This window comes from Sceloporus undulatus, chromosome 2 (assembly GCF_019175285.1).
Source record: "Sceloporus undulatus isolate JIND9_A2432 ecotype Alabama chromosome 2, SceUnd_v1.1, whole genome shotgun sequence".
In the NCBI taxonomy this organism is placed as follows: Eukaryota; Metazoa; Chordata; class Lepidosauria; order Squamata; family Phrynosomatidae; genus Sceloporus; species Sceloporus undulatus.
In genome coordinates, this window is record NC_056523.1 from 253,388,514 (window position 1) to 253,415,753 (window position 27,240).

General features: G+C 41.2%; 2 protein-coding genes across 2 annotated transcripts in view; both read right to left on the minus strand.

Moving 5' to 3' along the window:
• CDC14B (cell division cycle 14B) overlaps positions 1-9,715 on the minus strand; it is a 60,822-nt gene extending 51,107 nt beyond the window's left edge. Inside the window, 1 exon segment of the mRNA XM_042454305.1 lies at positions 9,270-9,715. Within this exon segment, the coding sequence (XP_042310239.1) occupies positions 9,270-9,477 (208 nt within the window). The 5' untranslated portion in view covers positions 9,478-9,715.
• A 4,539-nt stretch (positions 9,716-14,254) lies between these two features.
• Positions 14,255-25,096, minus strand: PRXL2C (peroxiredoxin like 2C). Its single transcript, XM_042453707.1, has 6 exons — positions 24,791-25,096; positions 21,445-21,513; positions 20,412-20,465; positions 18,916-19,021; positions 18,266-18,397; positions 14,255-16,665 (listed from the first exon to the last, which is right to left on the minus strand). The coding sequence occupies exons 1-6, from the start codon at positions 24,968-24,970 to the stop codon at positions 16,538-16,540; spliced, it is 669 nt and encodes a 222-aa protein (XP_042309641.1). The 5' UTR covers positions 24,971-25,096; the 3' UTR covers positions 14,255-16,537.
• Positions 25,097-27,240: the final 2,144 nt, after the last annotated feature.

The window sequence follows — 27,240 nt, forward strand, 5'->3', positions numbered from 1 at the left end:
AAAGATATTCTGCAACACAGCTGAAAGATTGGGATGTATTACTATGGGTTGTTGTAATGAGGTCAAAATAAAAGTGAATTGCTTTGAACATTTCATTGTTATTTTTGTTCTTGAATGCCTTCAAAGTAGTTTTTGACTTATGGTGACCCTAATATAAACCTATCACAGGTTTTTTTGGGTGAAATTTGTTTAGAGTGGGTTTGCTTTTGCCCTCCTCTGAGGCTGAGACAGTGTGACTTGACCAAGGTCATCCAGTGAGTTTCCACAGCTGAGGGGGGGGGGTTCAAGCCCCAGTCTCCAGAGTCATAGTCCAATATTCAAACCACTATGTCACTCTGGCTTTCAAACATTTTATAGCACCATATAAATCAGGACTGGGGAATAAACCTACGGCCTTTCAAACTCTGGTACCTATCAGTCATAGGCAAGCTGGCAAATGGTGAGGAGTATGCAATACCAAATGTTGTCATAATCTCTTTTGCACTTGTGCAAATCCCAAAATACAGATACCTAATATTTCCTTTAAATAAAACAGAAATTAGAAGGAGGATGTACCAAGCCTTACTTAAGATTACAATAGTAATCACCACTGTTATCTGGTCATTTTTCCTCTCACAAGCAAACTGCTTTCCCATGAACCAGACCTCTCCTCTCTGGATCTTACATACTTGATTAAACATGGGGTAGGTAAAGAGGTGTAGGTGTACTCTCATATTTATAATATATGGATGCTGCTCAGAAGGGAACTACACATAGGGATGATTCCAAAACTGAGAAATATAATGTATGAATTGGCTTTTTATCAACAGAAGAGGAATTAGTTTCTATCACGTTCATTTTGTTCTCTTGTGATCACCTCAGACTAAAGACTGATTTCCAAATACTGACAGAATGGTTTGACTACTATACAGAGAAGTACACTGAACCTATATGTGGCAAAATGTGACCACAAAATGAGACAAAGCACTTAAAATACCCTTTCACCACACTGAACTTAATGGCATCTTAAAGACTAACAAATGGAAGCAATGATAATCATTGTATTAACTGTGGCTGTTCACAAATAGTGGTTGGGCAATAGAACAGGAATCCTTGTATTACTGAGTTGATTCATATGTACTGTGTTTAAAAAACAAACATTTTTCTGTCTTCAAACTAGCCCAGCTCACAGGAATCTCTGTTGTGGGAAACAGTGTTATGTACAAATCACATGCTCTCAGCCTTAGGGGAAGGCAATGGCAAATTTCCTCTGAACAAATCTTGCCCAGAAAACCCTCGCTTTAGGGTCACCATAAATTGGAAATGACTTGGAGGCACACAACAACAACAACAACAACAACAACAACATGAACTTATTCCAAGTTGGGGTGGCAGAAAAACATGAAAAGTTCCCAACATCCTCCCCGCCCATTCTGCATAATGCTATCATGTACCTTTCAGCTTCTTGACTGTATAAGTATAAAGAAAACGTTATGCATTTGTATGTTTATAAGCTGCAGCTCTTTTCCTGCCAAACAACTGTTAAATGTGTAGTGATTTAAATCAGGGAGTAGCACATTTAAGAAGCTAATTTTAGGGTGTGGAGGTGTTGTTTCAGAGTGCTAACTAATGCTCATGGCTGAAGATTTTTGTAGTTCTTTACCACACCTATTTTCATGAAAGAAACCCAGCATTTATTTATTTATAATAATAATAAAAACCCACACACTGCAGCAATGGATATCTCTGCAATGGACACAGACTAGCTGCAAAGGCCAAATCAGAATTGGACACCTTTGCAAAAGAAAAAGTCAAAGTTTTTCCTTTTTGCAGATACTGCATATTTATTTTTATAGGCCAACTGCAACATTGCTCTTTCTGGTCTCCAAAGGAGAGCTAGGCTGGTTTAGCACCCAGCTGCAGGGAGAGGCAAGACACATGCTGGGTGCCAAACATGTTTATTTGTCAGCGCCAATCGGACAGGGAAGCAGGTAATCAGAGGCTATAAATGTTTTGTATTTGCCCATTCCTTGTGTAGTTATTCCCACTCACAGCAGGGCTGGTTCAAAATGGCAGGGAAAGGAAGATAATAAAATGGTGAGCTGAGTGATCATGCAAAAGAGATGATAATTCTGCACTTAACTTCTACCACAAAGTGTTTGCACATTTATGAAGGCTATAGTCACCAAAACAGTGGCATAATAGCCCAGAGCAGCCCTGGTGTAGTGTAGGGATGCAGAGGGCTTCAGCATTTGGACCCCAACAGAGCTTAGAAAAGTTTATTGTTTTGGACCACTTCTCCCAGACTCCTCAGGGCCACGCTAACTAAGAACTTCTTCTTTTTCAGCCTCTGGACTCAGTATACCACAACAGGTGCTCTGAGATGTTCAACTGCCTGCCACTAATGCTATTTGTAGTGGTCACCTGGGAAAATATTGGGGCTTGAGCTATCTGGGAGCCTTTGAGGTGCCTCATGAGGTTGTTCTGGGGCATCAGACCTGTCACACCCAATTGGTTTTCAAAAGGATATGTGTATTTGCCAGCTCCACCTGGTGAGGTCTCCTGATAGTTATAGTCATTTGAAGCTCTCTAATGTAGGGATGCTTAGATTTTCTACCCTGAGGCTTCCTTTAGGAGAAAAATGACAAGAGTCCATGAGCCATAAAATGGCCACCTTTCCCTACCAGGTTGGGAGTCATAGCATTCATCCTGAGAGATGTCACAGCCTGATCAGCCTTTAGAGGAGTGATAATATCCACCTCTCAGATGAAGAGAACAACATTTTCACTGGGAATCTGCAAGGTACCTCAAAAAAAGTTTGTCCTAGGCAGCAGAGGAGATTAAATAGAGTCTTTTCTCCCTCATCAGTAGCAGAAGAATGGGGAATATCAGTGGAAATTCAGCAACAAAGAAAATCCAGTGGGTCCAGTAAGCTCAAAGAAGCTGCTACAGACCTCTAATTCTTGGCTGTAGGAATGAAGGCCAAGTCTGGGAACCAGTGACTGAAGTTATAGTTGCAAACTATCCGTAACTATTAATCACAGCACTGATAAAATGACATCACCTCCCTGTCTTTCAGCAGCTGAATTAAGATGCTGACTGCTTACTTAAGGACTGCATCTATACTGCAGAATTAATGCAGTTTGACACTGCTTTAACTGCCATGGTTCAATACTATGGAATTCTTGGATTTGTAGTTTTATATTTATCCTTCTTTGTCTGAGAGTTCTGGTAGCACAACAAGCTACATATCCCAGGATTCCACAGGATGGAGCCATGGCAGTTAATGCTGTGCCAAACTGTATTAATTCTGTAGTGTGGTAGCAGCTATGTCACTTCTCTTATTATAATAGAAATTGTCAATAAAGGGATGGGGAATAGTTTGGTTCCATGTTTAATCAAATGTGCCTCCATTCTACATTCACCCACAGCTGTCCCTTAAAGTTCTATAACTTCAGTAAATAAACATTAAGGGAGAGTTCCAGCTATTCTCTAGACTGTGCCTCTCAAGTCTTCAGCACTTTCATAAATCAGTTGTCAATATTTGCAGAGCAAGAGCTGCCATTAGAGAGTGACTAATGTGTGTCATGAGCAAGCTTTGCAGTAATCAGAACAGACACCTATAGTAGCTTCCTTGAATTATGGCTCACTTTACATTAAGTAATAACAGAGGAAATACAGGCTCAGGCCTATGCATGCTTATTGAGGTGAATACCCCAATGAATGTATGGGACTCATTTCTGAAATTACCAGGCAGAGGATTGGCCTCCATTTGTTTTAGGGACAGAAGAGCAAGTCAGTCTTCAGATATTAAAATACTTTTTTTGCTCATCTTGGATGAAGGAGCTACAAACTTCTGCAGCCGACATGCAAGTGTGTCCAGAATTTCCTTAAGGCAGTAGTTCTCAAACTGTGGGCTGGGATGAGAGTTGCTCAGGGGTGTTTGTGCAAAGGTTGAAGGCTCTGATTCCCTGATCCTCTCCTCCTCTACTTCCCAAACTTTTTCTGACCTGGGGGGAAGAAAAAGTCAAGGAGGGTCCTTGGAGCCTCTGTCTGAGGGAGGAGAAGGAGAGCTATGTCCTTATAAAATGCTAAAATATGAATATGCATAAATCTGTGAATGAAATACACAACTAAACAAAATATTTTTATTCATACACTACAATGAGCGGGGGGGTGGGACAACATCCACATGTAAAGGGGGGGGGGACAAGGGTAAAAGGTTTGAGAACCACTGCCTTAAGGGCATTGCTTGCCTCATATGCAAGCTTTCAAAAAGTTCTATGGTGCTGTAAAAAGCTCCATCTGACACAATATATTGTACTTCAATACCTCCCTTGCCCCAAATTTCAGTCTAGTTCTATTTGTTGGGGATGCTTTGACTGTGAGTTCCTGTATGGCAGGGGGTTGGACTGGATGGCCCTTTTGGTCTCTTCCAACTCTGATTCTATTTAAAAACTGCAGTAGAAAATTATCCACCGATTTCAGGAAACTGATGCTTATTTCCTCTCAGAGCGGCTTCCTAAGAGATGGGGGGTGGGCAACTGTAGCCCTCCATATGCTGTTGGACTACAACTCCCATCAACCTTAGATTTCAAAGTCAGCAGCAAGTAATGATAAGATTTGCAGTACAATAACATCAGGAGGGCCTACAATTTCCCAATCTTATTATAAAGGGAAGTCCTCAAATCATGACTTCCCATAGTCTGGCTCACCACTGTGTCATCAGTGGCCCATGTATGACAGTTTAGAATGTGAGACAATTCGGACACTTGAAATATGCTCACTGCATAAATGCTACCTATTGTTATTACTATCTTCCATCTCATATTTACCATCTTTGTGCTAGATAACAGCTGTCTATAAAAAAGGGACATCTGTTGCTTTTTTCTGTGGAAGCACTTTTAATAAATCTGTTGTATTGTAATAATATCTGATCATGAACCTATTTATTTATGTATAGAATAATATATATCCTTTTTACCATTCACAAACCATTCCAGATGGGTAACAGCAGTTAAAAATTAATATGAAAGGAAATTACAGAACAGTACAGGTTGGATCTCCTTTATCCAGAATTCTGACATCTGAAATATTCCCAAAAGCAAAACCTTTTTCATGGGTGGCTGACATAGTGACACTTTTGCTTTCTGATGGTTCAATGTACACAAACTTTTATTTCATGCATAAAATTATTTAAAATATTATATGAAATTAGCATCAAGATGTTCATGAAGCATAAATGAATTTTGTGTTTAAACTTGGGTTTCACCTCCAGATATCTAATTATGTACATATGTGCAAATACAGGAATTCCAAAATCCAAAGAAATCAGAAATCCAAAACACTTCTGATCCCTAGTGTTCTGGATGAGGGAGACTCACCATTACAATACAATGTAATAATGCAACTAGAGCATTGCCTAAAACCTAAGAAGCAAATGTCTGTCTGAACAACAATATCTTTGCCATATGGCAAAAGGCTGAGAGGCTACCAACCAAGCTTCTCAGAGCAACAGGTGGAAATGTTTTGCTACAAAGGTTCTGCACATATATTTTTAGCATATCTGATACAAGATATCTAAATGTGTAAGCAGCAATCAGCTCTGTAAAATATCTTTCCACAAACTAGCAGCTTGCTGGGAATTTCCAGTAGGAGGGGGAAAAGAAAACAATTGGGAAATTTTAAACTCCCCTCCATAGTACAATACAGAAGATTATGAGCCTGTTAACCCCCAAACCTTCTATGAGTAGCATTTGTCCAATTATGCCTCAGTAGTGCAGTGCAATGGTGCAATTACCTAGAGAACTAACTGCTAATATTTTGGGCTACACAAGGCTTAAAAAGCCTTTCAATATAAACCTTGATTTACTCAACAACAAGATATAAATCATGGCAGAATTTATTATTTGTAATTTTTACAGTATATATATTATTGTTATCACATAAACTGTACATTAGAAAAAAGGATAATCCTGTAAGAGAAACCTTTTGCAAGACTGCAGCAACAAGAAATTTCCTTGAGCAGATACGCCAAGCACAACAAGAAAAGGTTTTTAAAGTCTTTGGAAAATAAAGCTTCGACAGCAGTTTAAAATGTCATGCTTGCATATTCAGCCAATTTTGTATTCTTCTCTCCTGCTGGATATGCACATTCACAATACTCTAGTTTCTCTTATCTTCTTAGCACTTAATCCAGGCTTCTCTGGGCTGGCGCTCTACAAATGTTTTGAACAACAACTCCTAGCATTGCCTGGTTTGCTGGCTGGTGAAGAGGAAGGGTAAACTCCAATACATTTGGGGGGGGGGGTAGCAGGTTGGGGTAGCCTGGATTTATCCTTAACCACTATTCTTAAAATAGAATATGCAACTGTATAATACATATTGGAGAACATGATCACAGTGTCAATTAAAACCACATTCTAGAATCAAAATAATTTTAGCCCACCTGAGTGAACACTTGGGCAATTATTCATAATCCCAATGCTCCCTTTTCCAATAAGCACTCCCTTATACTAGTAAAAGCCACAGCCTGGAAGCAACCACTTTTCACTTTTTAAAAATCCATGCCTGTTTTTATATACTTTAATCTGCATCTATTTAAATATTATTGTTGGCTGCCTTGAATCCCAGTTCTAGGAGAAAGGTGAGAAAGATGTTAAGCAGATAGCTAAGTACTGTATTCGCACACATGTCTATAGGCTGCATTCATTCAATCAAAGCAACTTGAGCCAATGCTTGAAATAGTTATTGAAATCAAAAAGAAATAGAGTCAAATTAGAACATAGGTTTTGTTAAAGACACCAATTATGAGCACTCATGATACCTTGCTTCTAGAAAAATGAAAACATGTTGGTTTATGACCAACTCCAGTCTTTATTATCAAAAATGAATATATCCCCAAATCGGTAGTTATACAGCCCACAAGTCTTTTGCACTGAAGAATTTGTTTTTTCTCTTACGACAGGGAACCCCTTTTAAAATCTACTTTCTTGTAAACATTTGCAATTTAAAGTTCTTCAATTATGACTTGAGAAACCTGACACATAGTTCACAGGCTAGATCCAGACAATTTGAAGTGGAAGCCTGGGCCCAAGCCCTCTTCCTTCTTGCTGAAGTCCTCAACTGCTGAGGAAGGGAAGCTTCCTAAAAGGCTGTGGGATCTTCAGGGTGGATTGCTTTGCAGAGAATATCCACAGAAACCAGGGAGCCAGCTTTCAGGAACTTGCTTTGACTCTGGTAAAAATATACCTTTAGATCCACCAAAATATAGGTATCCCTGTAAGTAAATGTGCGCCTGGATATTGCTTTTTTAAAAACAGAAAATTGGGTACCAGAGGCAGAAAAAAAACACCATGGAAAAAATAGGGATAAATTCTAAAACCAAATTAAAACAAGAAAGGGGGGAAAAGAGCAGTTCAGAATGCTTCAGCAAACGTGTTATTCAAAACTAACAATATGCACTTATGAACTGAAACAACCAGGCCTTCCCTGTGTAAAGAAAAGCATTTTAAATCTTATAGAGATCTCATAAAGGCTTCTTTGAAAATAGACTCAAGGATTTTTCTTTTAACCAGCCTCCCTATTTCTTAGTGTTTTGTGGGTCTTTTGGGCCATGTCCTAGAAGAGTTTATTCCTGACGTTTTGCCTGCATCTGTGGCTGGCATCTTCACAGAAAGCACTAAAATGTGGATGCTGGCCATGAATGCCTTCAGATTTTTTATTATTTCCATTTTGGTGGCCATACTTATAAATCTATGCATTTTAACATGTTGGGGGTAGAGGGCAAAGTGGGCTCATCTGCTGTCTCTTTTCTATTTATATATGCTCACCCTGAGGCTCTGGAAACAGCTTCTGTTTACCTTCCCTGTTGCTGGAAGGGCCATGCAGCTACATAGGACTAGCTGCCAAAGATTCCCATAATCCAATGGCAATCTGAACACAATCATGGGGTTTCATGTTACTGTGTGATGGACTACCACATGCAATTTCAGGCAATGGGAAGTCAGTTCAAACACAATTTGAATTCACATAAATTGGCTGAACTAGTGAATTCATGTGAATGCATTCTGGCCCCACTTTCTTTTCATTTGAAATTAAGAGAAATTCCTCCTGTCTGATAAACTCCTTAATGTAGACATGTAGCAGCAACCCAGAACCAAATGTGTGTTCTTCTTCCCCAGCCATCCTTCACTATCCTGGAGTGTGGAACTCACTCCCTTGGATGGTGGTGGAGTCTCCCTCCTTGGAGGTCTTTAAACAGAGGCTGGATGGCCATCTGTCAATGGGGATGCTTTGACTGAGAGTTCCTGCATGGCAGAAGGGGTTGGACTGGATCAGGGCCCTTGCAGTCTCTTCCAACTCTCTGATTCTATAATGCTTCTAAAAAAACCCTTCCAGCTAGACAGAGGACAAGGAGAGGACAGGAGGGTGCAACAAAAGACTTCATAAAAAGGAGCTTCTTTGGCCAAGGCTTTGTTAACTGAGCTATGCCAATACAGGGAGGGGGAAAGGTGTTGTTGTTGTCACTGTTAGATTTGTTTGACATGTCCACAAAGTTGAAGGGCCAAACTAAAAAGTGGGTGCAACCAAAGCAAGTATGGGTGGGGGACCCCCTTCCTTCCTTCCTTCCTTCCTTCCTTCCTTCCTTCCTTCCTCTCTCTCTCTCTCATACACACACACACACAATCTACTCTCACACACCACACTCATTCATAACATACAACTAATCCTCCACAATTATCCACACACATTATCCTAGTTATCTTTTCACTTGGTGTTCATTGAAATTGTTTGCCTGTTGCAGAATACCATGCTAGCAGATCAGCCAGAAATGTTCCCTGCCCTCCCAAAGTGCAGGTGATCGATCTGCGAGGACAGGGCAGATCGAAATGGAATGGGTTTTACACACAGACACAAATCTCATCCCTTGAAAACAAAATCAAACTAGGATTCCAAAGTGTCAGTCTGCCTCTTCAAAGCACGAACTGTCACAATCAGACATATACTGGACATGTTCCATACTTTTATGGATCATTATTATTATTATTATTGTGTTTATGTTTATTTACACTTCCTCCCAGGACTCAAGGCGGCTTACAAACCTAAAACACTCCAAGTTAAAGCACTATAAATACGCAAAATACAAATGAAAAACAACAACAATTGAACCATACAAACAATGAAACAGATCCCATTATTAAAACTCCCAGGATTCCAGAGCAAGTGCCAGGCCAAGAGTGAAAGCGGTGCCAAGCCGAGTCCTCTCTGCCCCCCTGTTCTTGACTCACCGGTGACCTGGAGGCAGACTTCTCTCCGGAGGGGCCTGGGCCCCAGCTCCTGCTGCCCGCCCTCCTCGCCGGCCTCGGCCAGCCCCGAGAGGGAGCTCCGCGTCTTCTTGGGGGCCGGCGGGGGGGTGGCTGGCAGGGTGGCCGGAGCCGAGTGCCTCCTGGCCCCGGCTGCCCCGACCCCTGCCCCCGCCGAGGTCTTCCTCTTCATGGCGGCGGCAGCGGAGGAGGAGGAGGCGGTGGCTGGTGCTGCTGGTCAAGGGAGCCCAGGCTCATGCCCTCCGCTCGCCCCCCCCCCGAGGGGGTCCCAGGAGGAGAAGGGGAGAGGGAGAGGGAGGGGGAGGGAAGGAAGGGGCTCCCCAAAGCACCGCCTCCCTTCGGGGTTGCTCCCCAACCCGCCTTCGCGGCCGCTGCTGCTCCCGCTCTCCCGCCTCCTCTCCGGAGGGCTCCTTTTTCCTCCCGCCGGCCTCTCATTGGCTCAGGGCAGTGTGACGTCACAATGCCACCCTCCCATCCAGCCCCTCTGCCCCAGGGAATGATGTCACAATGCTGCTCTTGCGTCACAGAGGAAAGGGACAGGTGGGTGGCTTCCCACCAGGCAGCCTGGCATGCTTGCCTTCTTCTTATCGAACTCTAGAGTTGGAAGAGACTGCAAGGGCCCTGATCCAGTCCAACCCCATTCTGCCATGCAGGAATTCTCAATCAAAGCATCCCCATTGACAGATGGCCATCCAGCCTCTGTTTAAAGACCTCCAAGGAAGGAGACTCCACTACACTCCGAGGGAGTTTGTTCCACTGTCGAACAGCCCTTACTGTCAGGAAGTTCCTCCTAATATTGAGGTGGAATCTCTTTTCCTGGAGCTTGCATCCATTGCTCCTGGTCCTAGTATCTGGAGCAGTAGAAAACAAGCTTGTTCCCTCCTCAATATGGCATGCCTTCAACAAGTATTTAAACAGGGCTATCATATCACCTCTTAACCTTCTCTTCTCCAGGCTAAACATTCCCAGCTCCCTGAGTCGTTCCTCATAGGGCAAGGTTTCCAGACCTTTCACCATTTTAGTTGTCCTCCTTTGGACACGCTCCAGTTTCTCAATGTCCTTTTTGAATTGTGGCAACCAGAACTGGACACAATATTCCAGGTGGGGCCTGACCAGAGCAGAATACAGTGGCACTATGACTTCCCTTGATCTAGACACTATACTTCTATTGATGCAGGCTAAAATTGCATTGGCCTTGTTAGCTGCTGCATCATACTGTTGACTTATGTTCAATTTGTGGTCTACTTGGACTCCCAGATCCCTTTCACATGTAGTTTCATTCAGCCAGGTGTCCCCCATCCTATATCTATGCATTTCATTTTTCTGCCCTAAGTGCAGTACTTTACATTTCTCCATGTTGAAGTTCGTTTTGTTAGCTTTGGCCCAGCTTTCTAGTCTATTCAGGTCATTTTGAATTTTGATCCTGTCCTCTGGGGTATTAGCTACTCCTCCTAATTTAGTGTTTATCTACAAATTTGATGAGTATGCTCCCAATTCTGTCATCCAAGTCATTGATAAAGATGCTGAATAGCACTGGGCCCAGGACAGAGCCCCGTGGCTCTTCTTCTTCTTCTAGCAAAGAGAGCCCCCTTTCTTCTCTTCCAGGGTGGCCAGAGGTCTTCTCTCTGCCAAGGAAGACAAGGCACCCAAAAACAGAGGGCATTCAAAACAGAAAAGAGAGGACAGGGCCCACCAAAAGCTCCACACTTTTGTAGAGATGTAAATCCACACTTCTCAGTCATACTCAAAATGGAGGGCATGGTGGAATTCCTCCTGGGCAGAAGGTTGGAATGGAGGCTATTCAAGACAAAATGGAGAGCTGGACCAAATTAAATCTTAAAGCACCCATAGAAATGTAAACCCATGCTCCTTTGTCATGCTCAAAATGGAGGGCATTGAGGAATTGCTCCTGGATTTAGAAGGTTGAAATCAAAGATATAGCCGTGTTATTCTGTAGAATCACTATGTAGCGAGATCTTGTAGCACCTTTGAGATTCACTGAAAGAAAGAAGTTGGCAGCAGGAGCTTTCCTAGACTAAAGTCTATTTTCTCAAATGTGTTTGTGGAAAACCAGGGGCAGACCTAGATATGCCATTAGTGTTTGAGGATGTAAATTCAAGTTCAAAATCCTTTGTGTGAAGTTGAAAGGTTGGACATGTTCTGGAAAAGGAGGGCCAAGTCAGGTTATCCTGCCCTGAACCCCTTCTTTTCTATCCAGTGTCTTGTCTTTGGAATATTCAGTTTTCTCTTTAGAGGAAAAAGTTGAGACTCCCTCTAATAGGAGATTCAAAATAGGCCAGGATGGCCTTATGCTCTTTGTTAGCTTGGAAAACATTGGAAGTTACATGATGGAACCACAGCTATCCAGCTTTTCCAGTCTGGGAATTTATTAGTATAACTTCCAAAATTCACCTTTCTTGGTGCAACCAAAATGTACAAAATACTTCATGTAAGCTTTCAAAGCTCAACTGGCTTCTTTGTCAGGGAAAGGTATTAAAAATCATACAGAAGAAAAGAAACTATGGCAATATTAAAGCCACAGGCCTACCCATACTGCCAAAATGCTGTCATTCTCAGTTAATAAAGGGATATCCCTTTTGGCCATAGAGTCATAAAGTCCAGGAAATAAAATTTAAGCTCCATTGGCCACACAAAAATATACTTCCTTTGAGATCTAGGCTGCCTCTGTCCTTTGCAAGGCTACTTGTCCCCTTCTTTGGCAGAGAACGTTGAATTGCTCCAAGAAGGCTCTGTGCTGTTTCATTTGGAAAACTTTGTTTAGGTAAAACAGGCCAAATGCAATCCCAATTATTTTTTACTTTACCTATCTATTGCCGCTCATCACAGAAATGGACATGGAAGACTCATCTGAGTAAGAAGATGCATGAAAGCACAAGTACAGTTCAGGGAAATCCATGAATTATACACAATTTAAAGGCCATTCCACCCTGCCATTATCATACATTGCCAAGCTTCAGTTTCTTCAGTTAATTGACTCAGTTTCAGTCCAGCATGCTATGGTAACAGTTTCCAGGTTCATTCCCAAATATTCAGAAGTTGCTGCACCTTTAACAGCTATGTTATTTAGGACAATGTGAATATGGTGACCTATGCTTTGGTTAGTATTAGTGAGAGCTGTCAGTGGCAGAATGGAGGCACCTAACTCCTAGCAAAGACTTTTAATAACTGAGTTTTCCTCAAGGTAAATGCATATACAGTATTGACTTTGGAGGCATCATGACAGTATCTTTTCTGTGTATGTTCTATGTACAAATCAGTGCAGACTCAAGATCAGTTTATTTTAATAACAATGATCAAAATACAATGATCCTTGCCTTCTGCCGGCAAAAAACATTTTTATTTAGGCAGGCTTTTTAATGTAATAATCCTGACAGGGTGGTTTTAAATGGGAGGGGGGTGTTTTAGTTATGTTTTAGTTTTTTTTGTATGTTTTAATGAAATGGTTTTAATTGTTTACTGTAGTTTTTAAAAATGTTTTTATTTTGTGAGCCACCTTGGATCCCTTATTTGGGAAAAAGGCAACATAAAAATAAAATAAATACATAAATAAAACAATTGAAGGAAAGCACAAATTGATTAAACCAGTCAAGTGTAGTTGCATGAATTACATGAAGTGCATTGGGATTTACAGTATTTTGAAATACTTTGTTGCTGAGTAAGATTGGGCCACTTTACCAACATCCTCACCAATCTTCCAGGTACTGAGTCCCATTCTTCACTCCCACATAAAATTCTCTGGATGGGCAGTACCACTTTAATAAACAGGGGAGGCAGGAGAGGGCTTTCTTTATCCTTGCTCCCAGATTCTGGAATTCCCTTCCAGGGAAGCTAAGCTGGCTCCTCCTTGCTGATCTTTCATTAGCAAATGAAGATCTTTCCATTCCAACAGTTTTTGTGAACTGATTATTTAAAGGCAAAGGGCTTTATTTTTATAGTATGCGGTACTATTTTTATTCTGGGCTTTTATATTGTTTTAAATTCTGCAAACAATTTAATACTATTTTAAGCATACTCTATATCCTTCTATAAGCCAGGCTAGCCCTAAGATCTGCAAGGAAGGGCTTTCTTCCAGTCCCACCACCTGCGCAGGCATGGCTGGTGAGAACTAAGGACAGGGATGGACATAATGAGGATTGTGGGCTAAGGGTAGAGCCCTAAACCTTTTAAAATGTCCCCTAGAATTTTTAATCCCCCCCCCCCCCCTAGATACCATGGTTATTCAACAGTAAACCTCTAGATGTGCTACACTGTTTAAAGGGTTGCCTTAGGGTCACCACAGGTCAGAAGCAACTTGAAGGCACACAACAACAAAACTAATTCTGTGTACTGTATTTTTAACCTTAAAAATCCCAAGGTTTGGATGTTTCACCAACATGAAAAGTGACCTCTGGCTTGTAGAATGCTAGTTTGTTTGTTGCCTTTGCTAGAGTGAGATTCAATTGTTAGTATGTTGTTGTTTTCTGCAGGTGAAATGGCCAGGTAGATGGCAATGCCATCTTATCCTTTGCTTCAGCTAGGAAATGTTTTGGGCTCATTCTGGATGATGAACTAAATCAGACCTGTTAAGACCAATGCATCACGCAAGCAACACAAATTAACATCCTTTTTTCCTGACTGGTTGGTACCAGAGAAGGTGATGCAATTCAAGCTGGCGGACTCCATCAAGTGCAGGGAGGAGTGACGTGCTGTATGCATTCCAAGTTTGTTGTTTCGTTTTAAACATAAGAGTGACATACGTGTGGGAATTATCATTGCAGGGTTGCTTTCTCATTTTCATTAGCAAGAAGTACAGAATATAGCTGGAATGATACTGGCGAGTGGATTCAGTGAAATTGTGGAGCTCCTTAACTTTGACTTTGACACTTCAGGAGCTTTATATTTAGGTTCATGACATGCTATAGGAAGTAATTAAGTAAATATATCTTAACTTTTGATTGCCAATGTTCATTTATTTTTATGTGTTCAGCTGTTCAGTGAAAATCTGGGAACCAGATAAGCATATTGATGTTTATTTTAATACATTTTTTAAAAAAATTATTTTTTCCAAGTTCTATACAAAAGGCATAAGTCTGACATGTTAGCAACCTCCTTCTTGTGGACTCCTCTTTTCCCTCCCTCCCTGAGCACACAAACCCTTATTGCTTATTCTCTTTCCTTCCTTCTGGCATAAGTTTGCCATCTGCTGGATATTCAAATACTGTCATTTCATTTTCTATGTAGACATCAGTGTTTTACAGCAAATCTGACAAGCACAGTTGTGCTAAAGTCTTACAGAAAAACCCAAAAGGTATCTAGTGACATCTTGAAAATTAATATATACAATATTGTGACATAGTACATCATATTACTGAATGAATAAATGGGATACCTGGACACAGCTTGGGGGGAGAGAGAAGATGATCACCTATCACTGTTGCTATGAATGGTCACTGATCATGAGTGCCACACAACATACACATATGTGATGACCTCTGCAATATGCTAACTAGGTATATATTTCAGTTTATACAGAGATACTGCAGAACCATGGCCCCATTCTACATTCTCTTATTTATAGTTCTGGATGTGGGTTACATGCCTATGCAAACTTTGTAGCAGGAGACAATGGGCCCTGGTTACTCTGGTGGATAACTTACATCAGAAAGTCTGGAGGCAGTGTGACAAATGCAAATGGGCCTGGAGCTATCAGTGGGTTTTGATACCACTGATCATGGCAACAAAAACCACACTTTCTGACTCATAGAAATAAATAGCACCCACCCATCCAAGTCACAGAAGGCTCATTTAGTACATAAATAGGGCCACATCATTTTGTCACACATGATGGAAAATCTCACAGTTGCTTTTTCCTTTGCAAATTACTTCCCTTTTTTATCCCGTGAACAACCATTTGCTATTCTGCTTCATGATGTTCAAAGCTGCTACCTGAGGCAGCTGCTTCATACTGGTTTATGACAATGCTGGCCCTGCATGGTATTTTTCTGGATCAGTTCTCTCAGGCATAATGTTCCAATGAATCAGTTCCTATTACATTTGCTCCAGGCCTGAGGCAAGCACTGTTCTATGCCATGGTATTTGTGCTGTGAAATTCTTCAGGGATCTCTATGCTTTCTGCTGAGTCAAATAACATAGAGATTCAAGCATCTATTTCTCTTTTCTACCAAATTTGCAAAGGTACCTGAAGCTGATCATGCACTGAATGAGAACTAATAAATGGAAATTCAGTACAGGCAAGAAGGAGGCAACATAGGGAAGTAATTCAGCTAATCAGAGAGGTGAACGTCAGTCAGTTCTGTATGAAGATGCATGTTAAGTTATTAAATTCTCAGTTTCAGGTGTTGGCTGATCCAACCCTTTTGCATGATGCTCAAATGACATCTGTTGTTTACCTGCTGGCAGGTCCCATTTCAATAGGGCAAAGAATCTACTTTGGACTAAATCTTAAAGGAGCTTTCCAAAGTGCTGAACCTGATCTGCCCTCTGTAACTTTGGGCTAAAATGCAGAGTAGATTCACCACCCATTCCACTGACATGAGATCCACTGCCTATTATCATATAGATTACTTTTTAGCATATGTTGCTGATACAATTGTAGCCTCTCATACACAACGACAGCCTACAAGTTCATGTTCTCAATCAGAGGTGGGCAACTTTTGTCATTTGGGGACCATTTTTACCTTCTCCTAGACATATGCAGGCCATGACCCTGCGAGTCCTCCCCCATTACTGCATCACTGCTATAACCATCTGATTGTGACTTGCATTACACACAGTGAAACTTTAGATTTTTATTTACATCTGTAGATAATTATTTTATCAAGCCATGAAGAATAACTTTCTCAAATATTTCTCAATAATTAAAAAAGGCTATATTACAATCAAAATGCTGTCAACAAATTGTATCTTCTACTCTGTTTATGAGAAGCAATATTTACAGCATGATCCTATATGTCTACTCAGAAGAAAGAATGAGTCCAGTGGGACTTTATCCTAGATGAGTAGGTATAAGATTGCAGCCTTAATCACTGTTTCCTTGCATATCATGTTAAGCATGAAGTTATTTTCTCATACGCGGTTCACCAGTCTAACTGAACAGCCAAGGACCTTCCATTTAACAAAGTTACAGTAACTTCATCCTGTGTGGTTGTATGTAATAGACTTTTGATGTGCACCGTTTGACTTTTTGATGCGTTTTTTCTAGTTCTGAAAAATCATATGTCAATAATCTGAGATCTTTGGGTGAAGTCTACCGTTTGAACTCCAGCAATCTGCAAAAGAGTGTTAATTGGGACATGATCCAACCTGTTCTTGTCCAAATGCACAAAGTGGATTTCATTACCTGGAAGAAATTACAAACCAACACCATTAATGCCGATCTCTGTTAAATATTGCTTCATCGTCACCACTATGGTGTTTAGACATTGTGTTCAGGTATCCTAGGTGGAGCATTTAGACTTGGGAGATGCTGGTACACATAATACCCTGTTTTTTAGGTGCACAATACCTTATATAGCAAGCAAGTCTATTTTACAATTATGTTTAGGGTAGGAAGAGAGACATTGTTTCTGCACCGAGACAATAGTCCAGTCTATCATAAACACTAAGGTTTCTCTGGCAGGATTTCCTGGAACCCTAGGATTCCTTGAGGGGTTCTGTCAGAGATCATGATAAAAGGAAAACAATAAACATTTTTGAGCCACAGATATAATAATTTTTATGCAGGGGTTTGCTGAGACTTATAATTTTTACATGGAGGCATATTCTGAGACCTGTAAACTGTTTCAAGGGTTCCACCAGAGTAAAAGGGTTGAGAAAGGCTGCTGTGTACACTCAGCCTGGGAGGAGAGAATGTACATAAAATGAGAAAATCCCTTAAGGGTGCTAAAATAGTAGCTGTGTTTCCAGTATCTACAGAAATACCAACAACCCCACCACCCCAAACTAGAGTTGTGCCAGTAAAAATATTGAGGGGACTGAGGGGTCACAATGGATCATCTACCCCATCAATGGCAGCTGCTATGAGTTGACAGCTGCAGTCAAGTTTTTTTTAAACTAATAATATGAGAACAATTGCAATCTATCTGACAGGTTTGTGATACAGCTTTGAAGAGGGAAGTTGGAATCCAGAGAATCTTAACTATGGATGAGAAATATGTCCAGGCACACACAACAGATCCTTATGCTCGGATTCCTGTTGGTGATGTATGCCATCATAAGTGCTCCTACACCAGTGGTTGCAGTTTCTAGTATGTGGTGCATAATCACATTTTGATTATTGTTGTACAAAAAAGCAGAGCAGTTTTTGCTCTTAAAAAGGCACTTCTGTAAGTACATAAGGGTTTGGCACACTTCTAGAGGCTTCCCAGAGCACTGACTGGACCCAAACGACCCAAACAAGGTACATACTACCTATGCACCTTGTTTTATTCAAATGCATCAGTGCCTTGTTTAAAGATGAAAACTGTACTTTTTGCCTTGCAGAACAGGCAGTAATGGCAAGGAGGACTTTGGGATTCCACAAAAACAACTGGGAAGCATGTGCTGCACAGAACCATTCTACACACATTATGTCACAAAACCATCAGAAATTACATTTTAACATCAGGAGAGAGGGTCAGGAATGCCCGCCCCCAAATGCCACTGCACTTCAAATGCTAGCCGATGGGTAATACATAACCAATGAAAACAATTTCTCTGAAGTTGTACAATGAGATTTTTTGGCCTTTTCCTAAAGTTTAACCACTAATATCACTGCTCATTTCAACAGGAAATTGAGATAAATTCTACCCCATCTTAACTGGTGAAAAATACAGACTCTCTTTGCAGCTTTTGTTGACATACGACATCTTTTCACAGAGAGCCTTCAACTATGGCCAAGTGAGAGAAGACATGGTATAACATAACCAAGGATAAAGCTCATTTTAAACAAATAGTCTTACCTGGACCCAAAATCAAAGTACCTCCCTGCTGTGCAGGATCACCTTGAAAATCAAATGCAGGGCTAACCATCGCTCGCCACATGCTCTTAATGCTTCCTGACAGAAAGTTGGATTTAACATGGGGGCTTTTCACTAAAATAGTATGACACAGAAAAGGAAACATATTTGGCATGAGAACCTATGCTTGTAGATTTTATAAGCACATTTAAGCTGAAATCCACTGTATAGCTACTTGTATGTTGAAAGTGACAGACAACTGCAAGCAAATATAACTAAGGTTAGGCTATTTGAGTATCCAAACAGAGATCTTGTGAAACATTTCTGTATATTTTAGCACTGCATGATGATGATAATGTTTGGCATATGGGAATATGCAGTCAGGTTTGGCTGCCAATTGATTGTTGATGGAAGATATTAGCAGTTTTCTTCAATCCTGATAACTGACAGCAAGGAGAAAAAAAGAAATCTGTGAGAGAGATAGCAGACGTATGCAGTATTAAGATACAAAGTGATGTCAAAGATACAGTTGTATATCTAAAGTTTCATTCATGTGTGTGTATGTAGAGAAAGAATATGAATAGGAAATAATTTGTCATAGTACTCTCCTAGCAATGCTGTTTCTGATATTTACAGTAAGAAGCACCACCTACCTGAAGCAGCAGATGCCTCCCCTCTTTTCATGCCAAGTATTTTATAAATTTCCCTTTCAGGATCCACGTATATTTCATGAGAATAACCAGTCAAGTTGCAAAATGGCTGCAAAAGACACATATACATTGTTATAAATTTCTTGGGAAACTAAGCCTACAGTCTAATGCATGTTTACCATGGAATAAGTACCACATGTTTAAGATGCAGCTGCATGGTTATAGCCCTAAGCAAGTCATGGTTGAAATTAATTCTTACTAAAATGATTAGGGGTCATTTCCAAGCCAATATATTTAAGATAAGGGTATGATTCTGATTTTGAGATGGGCAAGTTCTGCATTTACAGGTGTTCTCAAAGGCTTGAAGTGTGTATATTCAACTGATGTTTCCGCTGCAATTGCTGGGACTCTTTACCCCTTTGACACTTTGAAGAAAACCCAGAGAGCACCAACTGCACTTACTCGCGTTTTAGTAATAATATTCTAGACCAAGAGAAATAGTCTTCCTCTGTTCCTCCCAACACTTTTAGTTAAGGCATGGGAAAACAGGTTTAAATCTGCCTAGTACCTCAATGACACTAAAGAAAGCATGGACACTAAAGAAAGCAGGCATATGAAACTGTGGAAAGAATTTTACACTTTTGAGTGTAACAATTGTAAAGGCCCTCTTTTTGGTAGCTACCTACTAAAACTCCAAAGGTTTGGGCACTCAGAGCAAGAACCCTGGAACAAATCTATGCTGCTCTTCTCCAAAGTGTCCTTTCACACTACATGGTTACGAGACTAAGCTTTCACTTTAACTTGTATGACATCATCCTATGCAATCCTGAGACTTGGAGTTTAGTAAGGAATATTTAGAATTCTCAGCCACAAAGCTCTATTGCCTCTCCAAATTACAAATCCCAGGATTTCACGGGAAATTGCCAAGACAGTTAAAGTGGAGTCATAGTACTGTAAATGTGTAGTGTGAAAGATTTCCACGTGTGAATATTATTTAGACACGCTAGAAACATTGCCATTGCCCACAGCTCCCGTAGAGCACCAGGGATATCTCCCCCCACCCAAGTGGCTTTCCCACTTCTGGTGGGACTTGAGAAATGGCAGTTTTGTGTTCAAATGAGGCACAGAGCCATCTAAACCCTTTCCAAAAAGTGCATTTCCGGGCCCTTTCAGTTTGGAATTTTCCATGTTTTTGCACATGTCTAGGCCAGGTATGTTCCACAATGGGTGATGGGTTGCAATACTGGTTCCTAGTCCATCTGAAATTGCCTATCCCTATTCACATCCTCTCCTGGCTCTCACAATTGTGAGGAAAAAATAAAAAATCAACAAAGTGTGCATGCTTATGTGTACACACACACACCCTGAGAAAGAAGGAGAGCTGGATTTAGAATACATCAGCAGAATAAATCTATCTCTGTTTGTATTTTATTTATTTTTACCATTATTATACCACAAGAAAATTTTCAATTTATATTAAAATACATATGTCTACTCACTTTAATATGGTCATATGATGATTGTCCAATAACTATAAGTCTGACATTTGCATCCTGAAGTAAAACCAAACAAACACATAAAGGATATACAAATCAAAAGTGTTGCAAACAGCCTGATCACTATGTCCACACAAGGTGCTAAAGTTTGACTTCACAACTATTGTGACCTTTAGTATTGCGAAACGAGATAATATGCTAGCAATTTATAATTAAGTTCCAATAGTGTTGGCAGCTGATATATCAGTACTGTATAACTATTTGGAGGTTGTAGGACCACTTCTTTATTGTTATTGATCAAATGGTTCTTTTTCGGTATAAATTATTTATCATGGCAAGAGATGATTCTGGGGCTGTCAGACACTCCTTACTCTATGCCAGAGAGTATAAGCTCTCCGGAATGTATTTGAGCTTTTTTGAGGTTCTACCAAGTCAGACATTTCATACAAAAATATGATCTGGTGGGAAATGGCATGCTAGATATCTGAGGATCTGTCCAGTTAAACATGAAGAGTCTTGTCACTAGAAGCATGGCTATAATGTTAAGAAATGGCTGCAACAATTATAAACACAAAGACTATGTGAGTTGTGATCTACATGGTGGAAGCACGACTTGCACTGATGAAAAGACAAATCTGCCCTGTTTTTGCTTTTCTGTTGTGCCAGTTACACTGTAAGCCTACAGGCAGACACTGTCTTATTTTTTTTAAAGTATCCATAAAACACCTAGCACATTTTAGCAGTCTGAATGAATAATAATAATAATTCATTCTCTGAATGAATGAATAATGAAAGTAGTACATGTTCCGGCCAGCCAGAGACGAACTACTGATTGACCTGATGTTAAATTCTTAAACCTCTAGAATCTACAAGTGTGTTCAGTTAATAGCTAATATTAAAAAGGAAGTTAGAGAGCACACAGTAGAACACATTCACAGCATGCTTTTTAGAGTGACCGCAGACATCTGTAAAAAGCACTTAACTATCTTGTGATACTCTGAAATATTGGGCTTAAAAACACACATACACACCTTACCTCTAAAAATTTCTTGGGAATTTTGCCCAGGTCTTCCACATATTCCTTACAAGTGTAACACAAAAAGTGCTGGAATAAAACCATTGGAGATATCAGATTATATGCACTGCCATAAAATCATTCCCATTTTTAAAAATGAATAAAAAAGTGTATACAGTAAAAGGAGACAGTAGATAAGATGACTGGGGTTAAATCAATGTAGAAGGCTCAGAAATCTCTTTGTGATGGAGGCCACAACTGGGGGTTTGGATGCTATTTATTTCAGTGGTTTAGGGCCATTCTTTTTTAAAGCTCAAGCCATCAGAAATCAACAAAAAAAAAGGGGGGGAGATGTATTCTCTTTCTCTATGTGGGTGTGTGAGGATCAAAAATATGTGTTTTGTGGGAATAAAGCAGGTAATCCAGAAAGTGGTTACAAAATATGTATTGGAAGAGAGTGAAAGAATGGCAAAATGCCATCCATCTGAAATACCAGAATGAACAGAATCGACATCTGAAATATCAGAATCAACACCAGTGGAGGTCCTTGTGATGTAAAAGAGGCAACTCCTATGATCAATGGAGCAATCTTATAGTGGTGACAACCTACATCTTCAATAAAAGAGCTGGCAGGTCAGTGGCATTTCATTTCCTGATTTCAGGACCAAAGTCTGACACCAAGGGGAGGTGCTTGTGATATAAAAGAGGCAACTCCTGTGATCTTAAGGTTGGGAGTCTTTGTTGTGTCATACAAGCAGGACAAGGAACGACTTTCATGTTGTGGCTGACCCAGTTTCTGAATTCCCTTCTGAAAGAATGTCCTTTTTGCAGACAAATATATATATTAGTTGGCGTCACTATGGTTAGTGTCATCCGGTGTGATAACTCATGGTGTCACCCCCCCCATTGACTTCCTCCCATTTGACACTATATAGAATCCTTAGTAATACTTTTCTGCACTAATGTTACTTGTAAATTGTAATTCCTATATACCACTGAATGTAATGCTAACAGTTGTGACATAAACAACTAGCAAAATTAAAATTATACCTTCAGATTAGAATATCATATGCACAACCCAAAATGGATTTACACATACATAGTGAAGATTTGGTTAAAATGTGATTAAATTTTAAATTAAAAAAATTATGACGCTTCTCCTTTCTCATCCCACTGAGCTTCACCCCACTTCCACCATCTCTTAAAGCACTGTAAAGGGAAGCAGATTAAAGCCACAGTCTGTTTCTGCCAAAAGGTAGGTGTTTGAGGAGAAGTGGTGTCACCCCCTCCCTTTAGAGTGTCACCTGGTGTGGTTTGCATCCCCCACATCCCCTAGTGACACTACTGATATGTATGTAAGTTTATTTATAAAGTGCTGCAAATTTACACAGCACTGTACACACAATTAAAAATGAATAAAATAAAATAAACTACCAGTGGCATACATTCTAGGTAAAACAATAGAAGTTAAAACATATTAAGACATATTAAAATTCAAAGCAATAAAATATAACAAACAAACAGGTTAAAGGTTTTTAAGAACTGAATATTTTTAAAGGAAAGGTTTCTAAGAGGATGCTATACTGCATCATTTTTAAACTGCTTTTTAATATATTTATTGTATGTAGCTTTAATGGTTAGAGTTGTTAATAGTTTGAGTCTATTTTAATGTTGATCTTTTGCATTTTTAATATGGTATTTGTTTCAATTTGTATGCTCATTCTCAGTTTTGGGGAAAAGGTAGAGCATAAATAAATATGATGAGGAAGGGGGCATCTACATTGTATAAATAATGTAGTTTGGTACCACTTTGTAGCTCTATTGTGTGCATCTTCTTTTACAAGGTTTTTAGTCAGTTCCGACAAAGAGTGCTGGTGCCTCACAAAAATGCAAATCTCAGGAGTCTGTAGGATGGAGCCATGACAGATAAAGTGGTGCCAAATTGCATTATTTCTACAGTGTAGATGCACTCAAAGAAGATGATGATAGTAATGATATTGTCAGGAAGGTCAGAACTGCTTCTGGGTCAACTGATACTGGAAGAGGGCAGCACTGGAATTTTTTCTCATATTGGGACTGACTGGCATGCTTTGCCTGCCTAGACCACCTAAAGTTTCCCTGATGCAAAACATGAAGACTTCTTAGAAATTCAGTGTTCTCTACCTACATAGGAGCCTGTAGCTTCACAAAGGAAGGAGACATGCTGGATTCCAAGGAAACATCTTCCTAGAATTGCAAACGGACACTAAATTTCCTTGACTTTGAAATCTACCAATGACTGCATGGCCAAAAAAGGGAGCGGTGCCAGCCTGCAGATAGCCCTCCCTACCATCTGAACTAAGACCAGAAACAGCAAAATGCAGGCCTATAACTAACACCTTCCATTTCTTTCTCCTCTTTGCCTGATGAAGAAGCCAGTGTGACTTTGAAAGCTTGCAACATGTAATTCTGCAACCTAATGCAGCCAAGGAAGACCAGACTGGCTGTGGTTACCCAGAGGGCCTTTTCATCTGCTGCTCCTAAACTATGGAATGGCTTATTGGAAGAGGTCCGTAACATCACCAATCTTGTCAGCTTTTAAAAGGCTGTGGAGACAGATCTCTTCTGGCTGGCCTTCCCTGAACGATCCTCCCAGTCCACCAATATGGATTGCCCACTGACTGCCCTAGAAGTCTTGCTCGGTTACGTCTGTTTTAACTGGTTTTAATCAGCATTTTATAACTGTGAGGTTTTTTTTTTAGTTCTAAACTGAGGAAGAAGGGGATGATATAAATTTCAAGTATGTCTGCATTTTGTATTTTACCATATGTCCCTGTGTTGTAACCCGCCTTGATCCTTTTGGAACAGGCGGGATATAAATGGATATACTGTACTGTAAGTAAAAATTATTATTAGGTATTTTGGTGGTTTTTTCAGGGCTAAGTGGCCATGTTCTAGAAGAGTTTATTCCTGACGTTTTGCCAGCCTCTGTGGTTGGCATCCATAGTTTTTGTGGGGCTACGTGTACATGTTCTAGAAGAGTTATTTATTCCTGATGTTTCGCCAGCATCTGTGGCTGGCGTCTTCAGAGAATACTCAGAGAATAATAATAATAATAATAACAATAATAGGCTGTCCCAATAAAGGGATTCCAGTTGGCCTGTTACCCCATGAACTGGGGTTGACTCCAGGGCAACACCCTCTTCTTCCCTCCCTGGGGAGGAGGGCCATTGGCAATGCAGCCTGGCCCCCCTTGAAGGCCCTGGCTGTCCCCATCCCAGCCTGAGCCTTGGGCAGGGAAAGGAGGAGGCTCAGGGCCTTGGGAAGGCCAGGCCCCTAGCAGCCAGGCTGGCCCCCCCAGGCCCTTCCAGTGGCGCCTCTCTCTCACCCTGACGAAGACCAGCACCGCCTTCTGGGCGGCGAAGAGGCTCCCCAAGGGCTGCTTCCTCCCGGCTGCGTCCAGCACCAGGCGCAGGGAGGCCTCCCGGAGCTCCTGGGGAGGCTCTCCCTTTGGGTCCCCCGCAGGACAGCCGCTGCTGGAGCCCCCGACCTGCCGGGTGACGGCCATGCTGCAGGGGCTAAGGAAGAGGAGCCCTCCCTCGCTGCTCCCCTGCTCTCTTCCAGTTCCAGGCCAAGGCTTCCCGGGAGGGAGGGAGGCAGGCAGCAAAGGAGGGAAGGAGACCAGGCTCAGCCCAGCCAGGGAGGGAGGCGCCTCCAGGCCAGGCCTTGGCTGCAGGAGGACAGGGCTGCTGGCCCAGAGAGACACGCTGGAGGAGGAGAACGCTGCCTCAGAGAGAGACTCAGACAGGAGAATACTTGCCCAGAGGGAAACTTGGCTTGGCCAAGGTTTCCCTATGTATGGGCCAATATTTCCCCTCTTTTTTTAGGGGAAAGGGTTCTCCAGTGTTTCCCTATGGGTAAATATCCCCCCTGTTTCCCTATGGACAAGGATTCTCCAAGGTTTCCCCACAGGGAAGTATGGGCAAGTCTGGTTGCAATGCATTGGGTTTGTCAGAGCAAGCTCTGGGGAACCCAGCTCAGACTAGGCAGACCTGGTACATGGACAAGGTGACAGGGGCATCTGCACTGTAGAAATAATCCAGTTTGACACCACTTTTAAGTGCTCCAGCACCATTCTATGGAAACGTGGGATTTGTAGTTTTTCAAGGTCATTAGCCTCCGCTGGTGCCTCACAAAACTACAAATCCCAAGATTCTGTAGGATGGAGCCATGTCAGTTAAAGTGGTGTCAAACTGTGTTATTTCTACAGTGTAGATGCATCCCTGGAAAAGACAGCTCCCACTCAGAACTTGAGCAGCTGGGGGGGGGGGACAGGACTAAAGAGCCTGAATTTATATTCATATAAGTGTTTTTAGCTTTGCTTTTGTAATGAGTTTATAATGTCCTCTACAGTGGTACCCCGGGATACGAAATACCCACGTTACGAAATTTCCGGGCTACGAAAAAATCCCATAGGAAATAATTGTTCCAGGTTACGAAGGTTTTTTCGGGTTACGAAAAATTTTTTGGTGCTTTTCGGCGCTATTTCACACGAAATCGCGGCTTTTCCCCATTAGCGCCTATGGGTTTTCGGCTTGCAAAGGTTTTTCGGGTTACGAAAGCGGCGGCGGAACGAATTAATTTCGTAACCCGAGGGAGCACTGTATTTTTAAAGTCCTACATTTTGCAGTGTCTTGTCCTCCATTGTGGTTAGGACATCCAGTCACCCTGGTTGAGTCTCTTGTAGCAAAATATTTCCACCTGTTGCTCTGAGAAGCTCAATTGGCTCCTTCTCTGACTGCCTTTTGCCATATTCTTGTTCAGACAGCCATTTGCTTCTTAGGTTTTAGGCAATGCTTTGGTTACAATGGCGCATTACAGACTGCCAGATTGCAGCGGTCTGCTGCCGCTGCCACTTGCACCGTCCGGGAGCCACAGCATTTAAACGGCGCGGCTCCCAGACGCTACCGAGAAGGAGCGCAGAAATCATGCTCCTTCTCAGGCCCTGGAAGAGGCGCCGCATAGTACAAGGGGCGCATTTGTGGCGTCATTTCCGGGGCAACACATGCGGACACAACGCATCCAGCATGTAAAGATGGCGGCGCCCATGTGTATAGGGCGCCACCATCTTTACGCCCCCATCACGTGCTAGGGGTGAGGCCGGTATGGATGCTAGGTCCTCAGCCAACCCCTACCACGTGACGGGGGAGAATTAAAGACCCGTTTATAATGCGCCATTATTACTTTTTATTGTACAGGTTGAATCTCCCTTATCTGAAATGCTTTGGACCAGAAGGGTTTTGGATGTAGGATTTTAAAATTTCTTTGGAATACCTCTACTTGTATATACATTCAGTATATAATGAGATATCTTGGAGATGGGTTTTGTTGTTATGTGGCTCCAAATCATTGTTGACTTACGACAACTCTAAGGCGAACCTATGATAGGATTCACACTGGCAAGTTTCTTCAGAAGGGATTTGTCATTGCCATCCTCTGAAGCTGAGAGAGTGTGTCTTTCCCAAGGTCACCCAATGGGTTTTTATGCTTGACCGGGGAATCGAACCCTGATCTCCAGAATCATAGTCCAACATTCAGACCACTAGAAACATCCCAAGTCTAAATACAAAATTAATTTGTCTTTCATATACACTTTTTACATGTTGCCTGAAGTTAATTTTATTCAATATTTTAATAATTTTATGCATGAAACAAAATTTGTGTACAGTGAATCACCAGAAAGCAAAGTTATTATCTGGGGTTTGGTTCCAGGAACCCCCCTCCCCCATGGATACCAAAATCTTAATGTAGATTAAGAATAAGATTTAAATTACATTA